The following is a 13,263-nucleotide window of genomic DNA, read 5'->3' on the forward strand; positions in this document are numbered from 1 at the left end:
TTTTATAACTTTTGTATTTTTTTTTTAAATATAGGCTTCAAAAATCAAAGGGAAAAACAGTAAAACAAGTCCTGTTTTCCCTACAACAAAGTCTCCCATCACTGTGCTCACACGGGACATATTTCCTCCATTAAGTCGATGTATGGCTCAGTGTCAATAAAAAATGTACAACAGATTGTGAATCAAATCACCATGAAGAATATTCCTTAAGCATATATCTTATAGCTGATGTTTAATGAAGTTTTCATTTCAAATTAATATACTTACAGCATGGAAAACAAGGATTTAAAGAGCTAGGTATGCCTTGTATGAAATGCAAAAGGAAGTGATATGGGACCGAGGGAGAGATAAACAGAAAAAGTAGGTAAATGAGGAAGACAGGGAGAGCAAGATAATGGTGGACTGGGTAGAGAAAGAGAGATATGAAGCAGAAGAGGGAAGGAAGGAAGGAAGGAAGGAAGGAAGGAAGGAAGGAAGGAAGGAAGGAAGGAAGGAAGGAAGGAAGGAAGGAAGGAAGGAAGGAAGGAAGGAAGGAAGACTGAGCTATTAAATTAGAGACAGTGAAATATAAAGCAAGAGATAGGGCAGGAAATGTCAAAAAGGCAGAGCAAAACAAATCAAAAGCATAAGATTAGACGAAGGAAGATAGAATGAAAATAAAGAGGGAACAAAATAAAAGGAAACGCGAGGAAAGAGAAAGAAAATGATCAGCGATGTTAGGCAAAGAAAAAAGAAAAATCCAATGGCATATGTCATTTTGTTCCTGCTGTTGAGAAGTGTTAAATGTATCTGTAAAGCTCCAGAAGCTGCTTAATTTATTATGCATCTGCCTATAAGGAAATAAAGAAGAGAAAGGAAGGGAAGCTAGAAAGGAAAGATAAAAATGAAAGGAAGGAAAAACAGGAAGAAATAAAGGGAAGAAAAGACAGGGCGCAAGGAAAGGAAGAAGGAGAAGATGACAGAGAAGAAAATAAAAAAATATAATTAATAACATCTGTCATTTTTTTTCTGCTCTTGAGGGGTTTTGAAGACATCTGTAATGCCCCCAGGAGCTGCCTGTGATTGATGATGCTTCTGCCAATAAAATGAAAAGCAGATGGATTCTGGTGCAAGGCAGCAGTTTTTCCTCCTGAATTGTATGTGTTAGTTCAGTATGCACACCGACCTTACACATTTGCACACAGTTGCATTCTTAAAAAAGAAAGCCTCTTCCGTCATGTCTTGTTTCTTTTTTCTTGCTGAACTGGTGTCCTTTGTCACTGTTCTTGCATACAATGTATTGTATTCTTTGACTATGCTGTATGACTATTTCCTCTGGCTCCATTACTGTACATATCCAGGTCCTCACAGTGTGTTACGTGTAACTCCCAGGAGAAGAAGTTTTCTTTGTGAGTCTTTTTCTTTCCTCTTGTATAAAGAAGCTCCATATCACTGTTGTCCAAAAGGCGAATTAGGTCACCATCTGCATCTTTCATATTCAGGGCCACGTCAGTCCCAGGGAATTGAGTTCTGATAGAAAGCAGAATTAAAAATATGATTACACAGAGAAAAAGTCTTATGATACTGTTCCAGAATTTTAAAAAATTTTATTTTTACTTTCACAGCAATAGTGATAAGCAAACAGGCAGGCCACAAAAGATCAAAGCAAGACTTAAGTCTTCTCACCATCCTTTTCCGTCTAGTAAAGAGTAATTTGTTGTCAAAGTATATATCTGCTTGGCATGCCATCTAAATGGTTCCCATAATGCAAAATGAAAAAAATGTATATTAATGAAATGTTTTGGTATAATATTATAGCTTATGCTATTGACAGTGGCGGACGCTAATGCAGGGCTCACAGGCGCCGTCCCCCCCAATCCATGCGCCCGGCCCCTAATCTACATGCAGGGTGCCGGGTGCATATATTTCAACAGTTTTTTTGGAAGCACATGATTAGAGCATGATGCTCTAATTGGCTTAAAAATGGGGGGGCTCGGGGAGCAGAGCACTGAGCCCGGAGCCCACCCAGTTGTGTGACATTAGCAAATTAATATGTGCTAATGTCTTCCTGTTTCTCCTCCCGGTCAATCAGGAAGCTGGTCCTGAGACCCAATTGGCCGGATTCCAGGACTTCTGATCGGCTGGGAGGAGACCACCGGGACTTGGGGAGAGAGATGCAGGGATGAAGGTAAGTGCAAGGCCAGTGAGCAACAGGCGAGCAAGCGTAGCAACGATCAATGAGGGAGTTGGCCGGGTAGTGGCGATCGATCAAGTAACAGAGGGGGGGCGGGTTTAGTAATGGTCCGATGGATGGCTGGGTGGGGGTCTCGGACTGCCCCTCCCCCCCCCCCAAGAAATTTCAGCACCAACTACCTCTGGGTATTGATAAGTATGCTAACAATGTATACATACTACATGTTATGAACACTAATATGTGTGTTTACTCTACATCTAATTAGACTTTCACTGTTAGTATTATTATTATTATTATTATTATTATTACTTGTATCATATTAATTTCAGTACAATGCAAGGATCACATATTGAGAACTAAAAATAAGGATCCCTCAAGGAGCAAAACCCTGCTAATGCCAGTTATGAATACATCTATAAATATATAAATAAACCCCTATACGTTTGAAACTGCAAAAAGGGGAGAGAGGGGGAAAAGGATTGGAGTGGGAGCTCTCTGTATCATATCATCAAAAACTCATAATAAAAACCCTGTTTGGGCTCAACCGACTCCAATGACATAAAGGGGATTGGGAAAAGGGAAAAGGAAATACACAGCCCACTGCGCAAGTGCAAAAAGTAAAAATTTATTATATCAAAAACACATTGCTTGGAATTGCCAATGATAAAATCTGAATCATTCACAATGTGTCAATCATACTGTGATAAAAACTCAATGTCCACCATTCGTGCCCCTATCTATCTATCTATCTATCTATCTATCTATCTATCTATCTATCTATCTATCTATATATATATATATATATATAGAGCGAGGAATGTGAAAGTACAATATCTTCAATCCTGAGCAGCAATAATACCTTGAAACATAGAAATTGCATGCATGTGAATAGGATGTGGAGCTTAGTTGGCTCCCAGCCAATCTAACTTTGCATCTAGTAACATCGAGTGATTTTTAAAGGGGAGAGGAACCGGACAGTATATGCAGACCTGCCATTTTAGTGCAAGGTCCCATTCGTTAGTTTTTAGCCAGAAGAGCATAATACATTTAGTTTATCAATTGTTTCATATATATATTCTATATAGACTTCGATCACTCAAAGGGGCATATTTAATAATCAGGAAGTGTGACTTTAATAAAACAGTCATTGCAGGTTAATCTCCAAGGTGAATTTTTTTTCACTATACAGTGAATAATTCACCAACAATGGTTGCAAAACGAATGCCACATTCAATGCTTTATAAATACGCTTTTACATTTTGCAGTTCCTATTTGCACTGTCTGAACTCTTATACAGTTTTAAAAGGGAGATAGGGCGATAGGATTCTGGGTGTTAACTATCCTTTCCTGGTTTCAGGAGAACAATGACACCTGCTGTTCTGCCTCCAGCGGGATATTAGTTAAGTTGTTCTGCTTGCAATATCAGATTTGAATACAAGATGGTAAATTTACTGTTTTTGCAGATCTTAGAAACTGTTCAGCTTTAACAAAAGTTCCCATTATATTTCAGGCTATGAAAAGAAAATAGGTGCATCCTGGGAGCTCAGACTTCATCTTAGAGACTAGAAAGAAGGAACCAGCTATCAGAGCACACGTTGGATTGGAACTTGCATCTCTTTACATCTGCTAATGGCAGCATCACTGTATATTTCATATACTTTTTATATGTACTTTTTTATCTGTTTTTTTCCTAATAGTTTCACCCACCCTGTTCTGTTAATATAGCTTCAAGATCACACTCAGTCTGGCTTATTGCAGAATAGGAGGGATTTGCTGCATGTGGACCTAAATTCAGAACTGTTAATAGTTCTGGTAACAAAATTTCACCATATGTTTTATAAATTTCAGATGGAAGGCCATCCAGGCCTGATGCTTTATTAGTGGGGCCTCATCCGCTGCCTTACTCAATTCCTCAAATGTAATGGGAGGGTTCAGGAGCTTCCTGTCTGCTGCCATCAAAACTGGCAACCAAAGGGGGCTTAAGAAGTCAGTCAGCTATTGTGGAAGATACTGCATTTTACTGCAGTATAAATTACTCCAAAAAGATTGGAAATCTTGGAAATCTTAACGGGATCATTAGGAAATATATCGGAAGGATTAGTAATAGAAGCACTCTAATTAGGTTGGTTTTGGGAGCTGGCAATAACAGCTAACAGGTGACCTGCATTTTCACCATGGTGTTCCAGCCATTGAGCAGCACTCTTAGGGGTATCGAAAAAGTGGGTTTACCCTTTTGCCACAACACACAGCTTATCTTGGTACAGCATTACATATTAATTTGCACTGAGTGAAGCCGATGTTTCCCATCGTCATATTGGGCCCGTAACTTCTGTACTTCTACAGAGAAATCCGGGAAAAAGTATATTTTTGATCTGTTTAGCTCAATCAGCCCTTTAGTGCAAGCCATGGCAAGGATTTTTTTATGATCTTTGTAATGAAGTAGCTTTAGGATAAAAGAACGTGAATTATTTCCAGGAGGGAGTGGACAGGGAGGAATACGGTGTGCCCTCTCCACCACGAAGAACGGTGTAAAGTTCTTCCATTAAAAGGTATATAAACAACCATTGCTCAATATATGCAGTTGGATTTCGCCCTTCAATTTTCTCAGGCAGGCCCAGAATTCTGACATTGTTGCTCCGAAGTCTGTTTTCCATATCGTCTATACGGTTAGCGTGGCATTGAACAAGTAGACTGGCAGCATTAAAGTGTTTGTTAACCCAAAAAAAAAGAAAAAACAGATCCTGTTCCCTTAAAGCATGTTATACAGCATAGCGCTTGTGCTGTGTCATTTGGCCCCCTGTTTTACCTGTAATACCTGGCTGATCCTGCCTGGCTATGTCCCCCCGTACGCTGACCACGATATATATCAGGGCTGCTGAGCCCTGACACCGTTGTTAGCGTATGTGCCTTCCTCAGCCGCAACCCTGCTCTCTGCCTCCTGTGTCCTCTCCTCCATCCTCTCCCCCCTCCCTTCTCTGCTCATGTCAGCATCCGCCCCCCCCCCGCTCCTGCTGCTCTCATACTTGACATTAAATGCCACTTGTATAAGCCACTTGTATCCCCTCTGTATTGGAACAATAAGTTCCCCTGTGTCTGTGTTATATCATAAATATGCTTATCTGTACTGATAACTTACGGTCTTCCTGCGATCAGTTGCCTCCTCTCTCCTCTCCTCTGCCCAGCTCACAGTTTCAGTGGGTGGGGCCGGGCACTGCCGCTGACGTTAGCCCGGAGAGGAGAGACAGAGTCGAGGAGTCATATAATCGCAAGAAAACGCTGTATCAGCACAGATATGCATTTTGTATTTTTCTAATACAGAGGGGATGGGAGCTTTTTATACAAGTAGCCTAACAACCACTTTAATATCTCTCTTAGCTGGGCCCAGCTCGCCCTCCATGGAGCTCACGCTTCCCTCTAACGCTGAGGTATGTTTTTGTACATTGTGGTGAATAAGTGACATGTCCTCCCTTAGGTGCTGGAATTAGGTAGTGAGTGTCGTCGGTGAAGAGTTACAGCTCTGCACAGCCAGAAAAACATCTCAGCTCAGATGTATAATCTTGCACAAGGGCTGGGGTCTGTGCAGCACAATCTCCCTCAAATACAAGAGACTGGGAGTCCTTTGCATCACCATGGGCTGCAGTGTGTATAACTGAGGCAGACACACCAGATTGCAGCAGCCACCACCGGCATGAGGAAAAGTGGCTATATCTATTAGGACAGCCAAACCTTTATTTTCAGCCATTTGTGAATCAGGCATTCTGCAAAACTATACAGCCCAGTAATGGCTATATAGTCAAATGAAGGTGACATCACTGGTTTGGAATCAGAGGATCTGCATCTTGCAACTGTCAATACCCCACCTCCAACAATCTCAACAACCTATACTCCTTATTTCACCTGCTACAATTCCTGGTGACTGATTTATTGTACAGGCAACCAACACTTCCAGCCCAAACACCTGAAGTGCAAGGAATAATTTACTTAAAGTAATGATAAACTCCAACAACAAACTTCCTATTCACCATTCACCCCACCCCCCCACCCCCGGTCTGTTAAATACACCATTAAAAGTTTTTTGTTTAAAGGAAGCTTTAGATAAGTGACGGGGTCACTTTAACACAACCATATAACCACAGGGTCACTTTTACCCAATAGCTCGCCTATGAGTGTGGATATACTCTCCTTTCCAGCAACCTGTGTAGAGCTGCACGATTCTTTTTCTGCTTAGAATAAAGATCACGATTCTCTCACGATTCTTGAGGCGTAACATCATTCACATTATACAAAAAAATTGGGCTAACTTTCCTGTTATTTTTTTTTAAATTCATTAAAGTGTATTTTTTCCCAAAAAATTGCATTTGAAAGACCACTGCGCAAATACAGTGTGACATAAAATATTGCAACAACCATCATTTTATTCTCTAGGACCTCTGCTAAAAAATTATATGTAATGTTTGGGGGTTTTAAGTAATTTTCTAGCAAAAAATAATGATTTTAACTTGGAACCAACAAGTGTCAGAAAAGGGTTTAGTCTTTAAGTGGTTAAACTTCCCTCATTTACAGACAGAAGTTCATTTCTTTGAACTAAAGAACAAAACATTACAATGTTTATAGTTAGCTCAGCTGCTGAGGAACTCTGCATAGAATCGGGAAAATGCTTTGTTAAGATCACGAGGAGGGTAGAATCGCGATCTCTATTCTTAACAATATATCGTGCAGCTCTAAACCTGTATATTGAAAAGCTGCAGCTTCTCCCTACCTCATCCACTGCATGTGTTTTACACTTTCTGTTGTGTAGAATACTTGTTCCCCTGCTGGCTGCTGTGGTTTCTGCCTATGGTACACACACCACAAGATGTACAGTATCTCACAAAAGTGAGTACACCCCTCACATTTTTATAAATATTTTATTATATCTTCTAATGTGACACCACTGAAGAAATGACACTTTGCTACAATGTAAAGGTAGTGAGTGTACAGCTTGTATAACAGTGTAAATTTGCTGTCCTCTCAAAAAACTCAACACAGCCATTAACCTCCCTGGCGGTTTTCCCGAGTGTGGCTCGGGGTTAAATTTCAGTACTATTAGCGGTAATCCTGAGCCACACTCGGGATTACATTGCAGGATCCTGGTGCAGGTTACTGTGTGCCGGGCTCCGATCCCTGCGAGTGTCGCGACGCACGGGGCGGAGCCCGGCGGCAGATTAAAAAAATTGAAAATTCATAACACATACAGTACACTGTAATCTTACAGATTACATTACAGTATGAAATCATTTAACATCCCTTTTGTCCCCAGTAGGGATGAGCCGAACACCCCCCCCCCGGTTCGCACCAGAACCTGCGAATGGACTGAAAATTCGCATGAACGTTAGAACCCCATTGATGTCTATGGGACTCAAACGTTCGAAATCAAAAGTGCTCATTTTAAAGGCTAATTTGCATGGTATTGTCCTAAAAAGGGTTTGGGGACCCGGGTCCTGCCCCAGGGGACATGTATCAATGCAAAAAAAACTTTTAAAAACTGACGTTTTTTCGTGGAAAAGTGATTTTAATGATGCTTAAAGTAAAAAAAAAAGTGAAATATTCCTTTAAATATCGTACCTGGGGTGTGTCTATAGTATGCCTGTAAAGTGGCGCGTGTTTCCCGCACTTAGAACAGTCCCTGCACAAAATGTCATTTTTAAAGGAAAAAAAGAAATTTAAAACTGTATGCGGCTTTAATGTAATGTCGGGTCCTAGCAATATGGATGAAAATCAGTGAGACAAACGGATATTTAGGGGAACCCCGCACCCAAATTAAAAAAGGAAAGGTGTGGGGCCCCCAGGCCCTACATACTCTGAACAGCAGTATACAGGCGGTGCAAACAAAACAGGGACTGTAGATTTGTTGTTAAGTAGAATCTCTTTGTAATTTTGAACTGGTACATTTTTAACGTGTTTAGCTCCAGCCAAAAAATCTATTTTAAGCTTTTTGGAAAACCTAGGGAAGGGTTATCACCCCTGTGACATTTGTTTTGCTGTCTGTGCTCCTCTTCAGAACATTTCACCTCACTTTTTTTCCAAAATGACAAATGTTTTTTGAAAATGTGGGTTTTTTTGTGAAACAAGGATTGGTGATAAAGCATCAGTGGAAAGGAGAAAAGTTTTTCCCATATTAACTCTTACAGGAGAGAATTTCCCTTCCTAGGGGTAGATTTCATCTCACTTCCTGTTGTCTCCTTCCGTTTGCAAGTAGGAGTCGTTTGTAAGTTGGATGTTTGAAAGTAGGGGCCTGCCCGATATACTGAAATACAGAAGTTTGGGCCTTAGGTGTTGCTGTGGCCACAACACTGTAAGCCCTCACAGGGCCCTGCTGTGAAATATTAGATCAAGAATTGTAATTACATGCCCCTGTTGAACAGGGGCAGAAAAATTGGGCCTTTGGTGGTGGTGGTGGTGCCACAACACTGTAAGTCCTCACAGTTACTCTTGGTGGGCGCAGTAACCGGCCCTGCTGTGAAATATTAGATCAAGAATTCTAATTACATGTCCCTGTTGAACAGGGGCTGAAAAACTGGGCATTAGGCACTGGTGGTGGTGCCACAACACTGCAACCCCTCACAGATACTCTAGTTGGAGCGCAGGAACTAGCCCTGCTGCAAAGAATTGCATCAAAAATTGTAATTACACGCCCCTGTTATACAGGGGCTGAAAAATTGGGCCTTAAGCACTGGTGCTGGTGCCACAACACTGCAACCCCTCACAGATACTCTAGTTGGAGCGCAGGAACTAGCCCTGCTGCAAAGAATTGCATCAAAAATTGTAATTACATGCCCCTGTTAAACAGGGGATGAAAAATTGGGCCTTAGGCACTGGTGCTGGTGCCACAACACTGCAACCCCTCACAGATACTCTAGTTGGAGCGCAGGAACTAGACCTGTTGCAAAGAATTGCATCAAAAATTGTAATTACATGCCCCTGTTAAACAGGGGCTGAAAAATTGGGCCTTAGGCATTGGTGCTGGTGCCACAACACTGCAACCCCTCACAGATACTCTAGTTGGAGCGCAGGAACTAGCCCTGCTGCAAGGAATTGCATCAAAAATTGTAATTACACGCCCCTGTTAAACAGGGGCTGAAAAATTGGGCCTTAGGCACTGGTGCTGGTGCCACAACACTGCAACCCCTCACAGATACTCTAGTTGGAGTGCAGGAACTAGCCCTGCTGCAAAGAATTGCATCAAAAATTGTAATTACACGCCCCTGTTAAACAGGGGCTGAAAAATTGGGCCATAGGCACTGGTGCTGGTGCCACAACACTGCAACCCCTCACAGATACCCTAGCTGGAGCGCAGGAACTAGCCCTGCTGCAAAAAATTGCATGAAAAAATGTAATCACATGCCCCTGTTAAACAGGGGCTGAAAAATTGGGCCTTAGGCACTGGTGGCGGGACTGGCGGCGCCCAGAACCAAAAACGTTCTTACAAGCTATCATCATGATCATTGAGGAGGAAGAGGATAATTACTCAGTATAACAGGATAGTCACTCAGCATCAGCATAGGCAGTGTTTGAAGGGATCTGACATTTCAAAAAAATGTATTCGGTTACATTAGCATCAGGTGCTTGGTAGCTGGTGGTGATCCAAGACTGATTCATTTTTATGAAGGTCAGTCGATCGACCGAGTCGGTGGACAAACGCACCCTGTGATCGGTTACAAAGCCTCCAGCAGCACTGAATGTGCGTTCTGAAAGAACGCTGGATGCAGGACAGGCCAGTAGCTCAATTGCATACTGTGCAAGCTCTGGCCAGTGATCCATCCTCAAGACCCAGTAACCCAGAGGAATTTCGGTGGGAAAGGTGTCCAAGTCAGATCTTGCCCCTAGGTGTTCCTGCACCATGTAAAACAGACGCTGGCGATGGTTGCTGGAACCGATCATACCTTGGGGCTGCGGACTAAAAAATTGTCTGAACGCATCGGTCAGACGGCCACCTTCTCCACCTGACGGCTCCTTCTTTGACTGACCGAAGCCTCAGCAACACGTTGTCCAGAAACAGTTTGTAACCTCACAGTCTCTGGGAACACGTTGCACAGACCTTTCTGCAAGGCCTCCCGAAGATGTTGCATCTTCTGCTCCCTCTGCTCGGGCAAGATAAGGTCCGCAACTTTACCCTTGTAACGTGGATCAAGGAGGGTTGCCAGCCAGTATTGTTCCTTCTCCTTGATATCACTAATATGAGGATCCTTCCGCAGGCTTTGCAGGATCAGGGAGGCCATGCAGCGTAGGTTTGCTGAGGCATTCGGTCCGGAGTCCTCTGGGTCACTGAGGACGACATGATCCGCAGCCACCTCCTCCCAGCCATGTACAAGTCCATGTGTTTCTTGGGACTGTAAATGATCCCTTAAAGACTGCTGCTGATGCTGAGTGCCAGGCTCCACCTCCATACTGACACAATACTCCTCCTCCTCCTCGTCCTCTTCCTGTGTGATCGACAGGCACGCAGGAACACTGTCTGGATAAAGGGGGCCTTGGGAGCTAAGGAAGTCCTCCTCTTCCTGCCTCGGTTCTGCCTCAAGTGCCCTGTCCATTATTGCATGCAGCGTGTGCTCCAACAGGTGGACAAGGGGGACAGTGTCACTGATGCATGCACTGTCACTGCTCACCATCCTCGTGGCCTCCTCAAATGGTAACAGGACAGTGCATGCATCCCTGATCATGGCCCACTGGCATGGGGAAAAATAACAAGCTCCCCTGACCCTGTCCTGGTGCCATAGTCGCACAGGTACTCATTGATGGCCCTCTGCTGCGTGTGTAGCCACTGCAGCATGGCCAACGTTGAGTTCCACCTGGTGGGCATGTCACAGATTAGGTGGTTCTTGGGCAGGTTAAATTCCTTTTGGAGGTCTGCCAGCCAAGCACTGGCATTATATGACCGGGGGAAATGCACACAGACTTTCCTGGCCTGCCTCAGGACATCTTGTAAGCCCGGGTACCTGCCCAAGAACCGCTGCACCACCAAGTTAAGGACGTGAGCCAAACAGGGCACATGGGTCATTTGTCCCTGTCGGAGGGTGGAGAGGAGGTTGGTGCCATTGTCGCAAACCACCATTCCTGCCTTAAGTTGGCGTGGCCTCAACCACCTCTGAACCTGCGCCTGCAGAGCTGACAGAACCTCTGCCCCAGTGTGGCTCCTGTCCCCCAAGCACACCAGCTCAAGCACCGCATGGCATCTTTTGGCCTGCATACTTGAGTAGCCCCTTGAACGCCTACGGAGCACCGCTGGTTCCGAGGACAAAGCACAGGAAGAGGCCATGGAGGAAGAAGAAGAGGAGGGGTGGAGGAGAGAGGTGTGTCAGAATCATTAGTGTGGCATTTTGGAGGCGTGGTGGCTGAACAACCTCCAACACTACTGCACCTTGTCCTGCATCCTTCCCAGCTGCCAGCAGAGTCACCCAATGCGCCGTGAAACTTAGGTAAGGTCCCTGTCCATGCCTGCTGGACCATGAGTCAGCGGTAATATGCACCTTACCGCTGACCGCCCTGTCCAGCGAGGCATGGACATTGCCTTCCACATGCCGGTAGAGAGCTGGAATCGCCTTCCATGAGAAAAAGTGGCGTTTGGGTACCTGCCACTGGGGAACTGCACATTCCACAAACTACCCCAAGGGGGCAGAGTCTACCAACTGAAAAGGTAGTAGTTGAAGTGCTAGCAATTTTGCCAAGCTAGCATTCAACCGCTGGGCATGTGGATGGCTGGGAGCGAACTTCTTTCGGCGGTGCAGCAGCTGGGGCAGGGAAATTTGCCTGGTACAATCTGACGTCGGTGTACCGAAAGCAGATTGCCCACAAGTACTTGGCTGTGACACACCTAATTCTACACCTTCATTCCTCTCAGTGCAGGTCTCAGAGAGGACTGAAGGTATAGCAGGGTTGGAGATCTCAGCTGATGAGGAGCAAGGAGAGGTCCTCTTTGTTCTTTGGTGTGGGTCTTTTAGATACACTTGCCAATGAAGTGCATGGCAGGTCAACATATGTCTGGTCAAGCATGTGGTGCCCAAGCTGGAGATGTTTTGGCCACGCGAGATATGCTTGAGACATATGTTGCAAATAGCAGCGGTGCAATCCGATGCACTCGCCTCAAAAAAGGCCCACACCAAAGAAATTTTGGAATAACGCTCAGAGAGAGCAGCGCCCTGCACATGCGGAGCTTTGCGGTGTGATGCAGTCAGTGTGCTGCCCTTAGGCTGGCCCCTGGAGGGCATCCTGCCTCGTCGGTGATGTGCCTCCTCCTCCTCTCTCCTATCAGGCACCCACGTTGAGTCAGTGACCTCATCACCCCCTCCCTCCTCATCACTGGAGCAAACCTGGCAGTATGCTGCAGCAGGGGGAGCATGACTGCCAGATTGCTGGCCTTCTTGGGCACCCCCTCTGTCCGTGCTCACGTTACTGCCTTCATCTAGCTCAGTATCCTCATCAGAGCCTTCTAAACGCTGGGCATCCTCAGGAGGACATGGTGGGGCTAGGGAAGGAGTCACTGATGCCATTGAGCCGAGGGAAGAGGCCGCATTGGCAGCTGCTTTGCCAGACAAAGTACCCTGAGCATGGGTGAGAGAGGATGAGGAGGATGAGGATGGATTGGTCATCCACTCGACCAAGTCTTCCGCAAGTTGCGGCTCAACACGGCCAGCTGCCCAAAAAAAAGGCCAAGCGTGTCCCACGGCCACGTGCTGACGAGGATGCACCGTCTCCACGACCAGCACTGTTGCCTCTAGACACAGAGCCTGCCTGCCCTCCTTTATTGGCTTGTGACTATCTTCCTCTCCTTGTTGGCCTTCCAGACATACTAATGGCCTGCAGTGAGATGTAGCTGCACTAAGCTGGGATATATATATATATATATATATATATATATATATATATATATATATATATACTGATACTGCAGCTAGCAAAATCAACTGCCTGCCTGTAGTATGAGAACACCACCAATCTTCTACAGGTAGCTTTAGATGAACACTGTGCAGAGGTCGCACTACACTAACTTGTAGCTTTAGATGAACACTGTGCAGAGGTCACACTGCACTAACTTGTAGCTTTAGCTGAACACT

The 13,263-nt window shown here is 44.6% G+C and overlaps 1 protein-coding gene across 2 annotated transcripts in view; it reads right to left on the minus strand.

Annotated features, from left to right (window-relative positions):
• Positions 1-217: 217 nt before the first annotated feature.
• Positions 218-13,263, minus strand: part of NCF4 (neutrophil cytosolic factor 4) — a 63,931-nt gene continuing 50,885 nt past the window's right edge. For both annotated transcript variants that reach the window (XM_073592496.1, XM_073592497.1), the window contains one exon: positions 218-1,509. In XM_073592496.1, the coding sequence (XP_073448597.1) occupies positions 1,293-1,509 (217 nt within the window). In that variant the 3' untranslated portion in view covers positions 218-1,292. The remainder of the gene's footprint in view (positions 1,510-13,263) is intronic.

This window comes from Aquarana catesbeiana, linkage group LG07 (assembly GCF_042186555.1).
Source record: "Aquarana catesbeiana isolate 2022-GZ linkage group LG07, ASM4218655v1, whole genome shotgun sequence".
NCBI classification, from domain to species: Eukaryota; Metazoa; Chordata; class Amphibia; order Anura; family Ranidae; genus Aquarana; species Aquarana catesbeiana.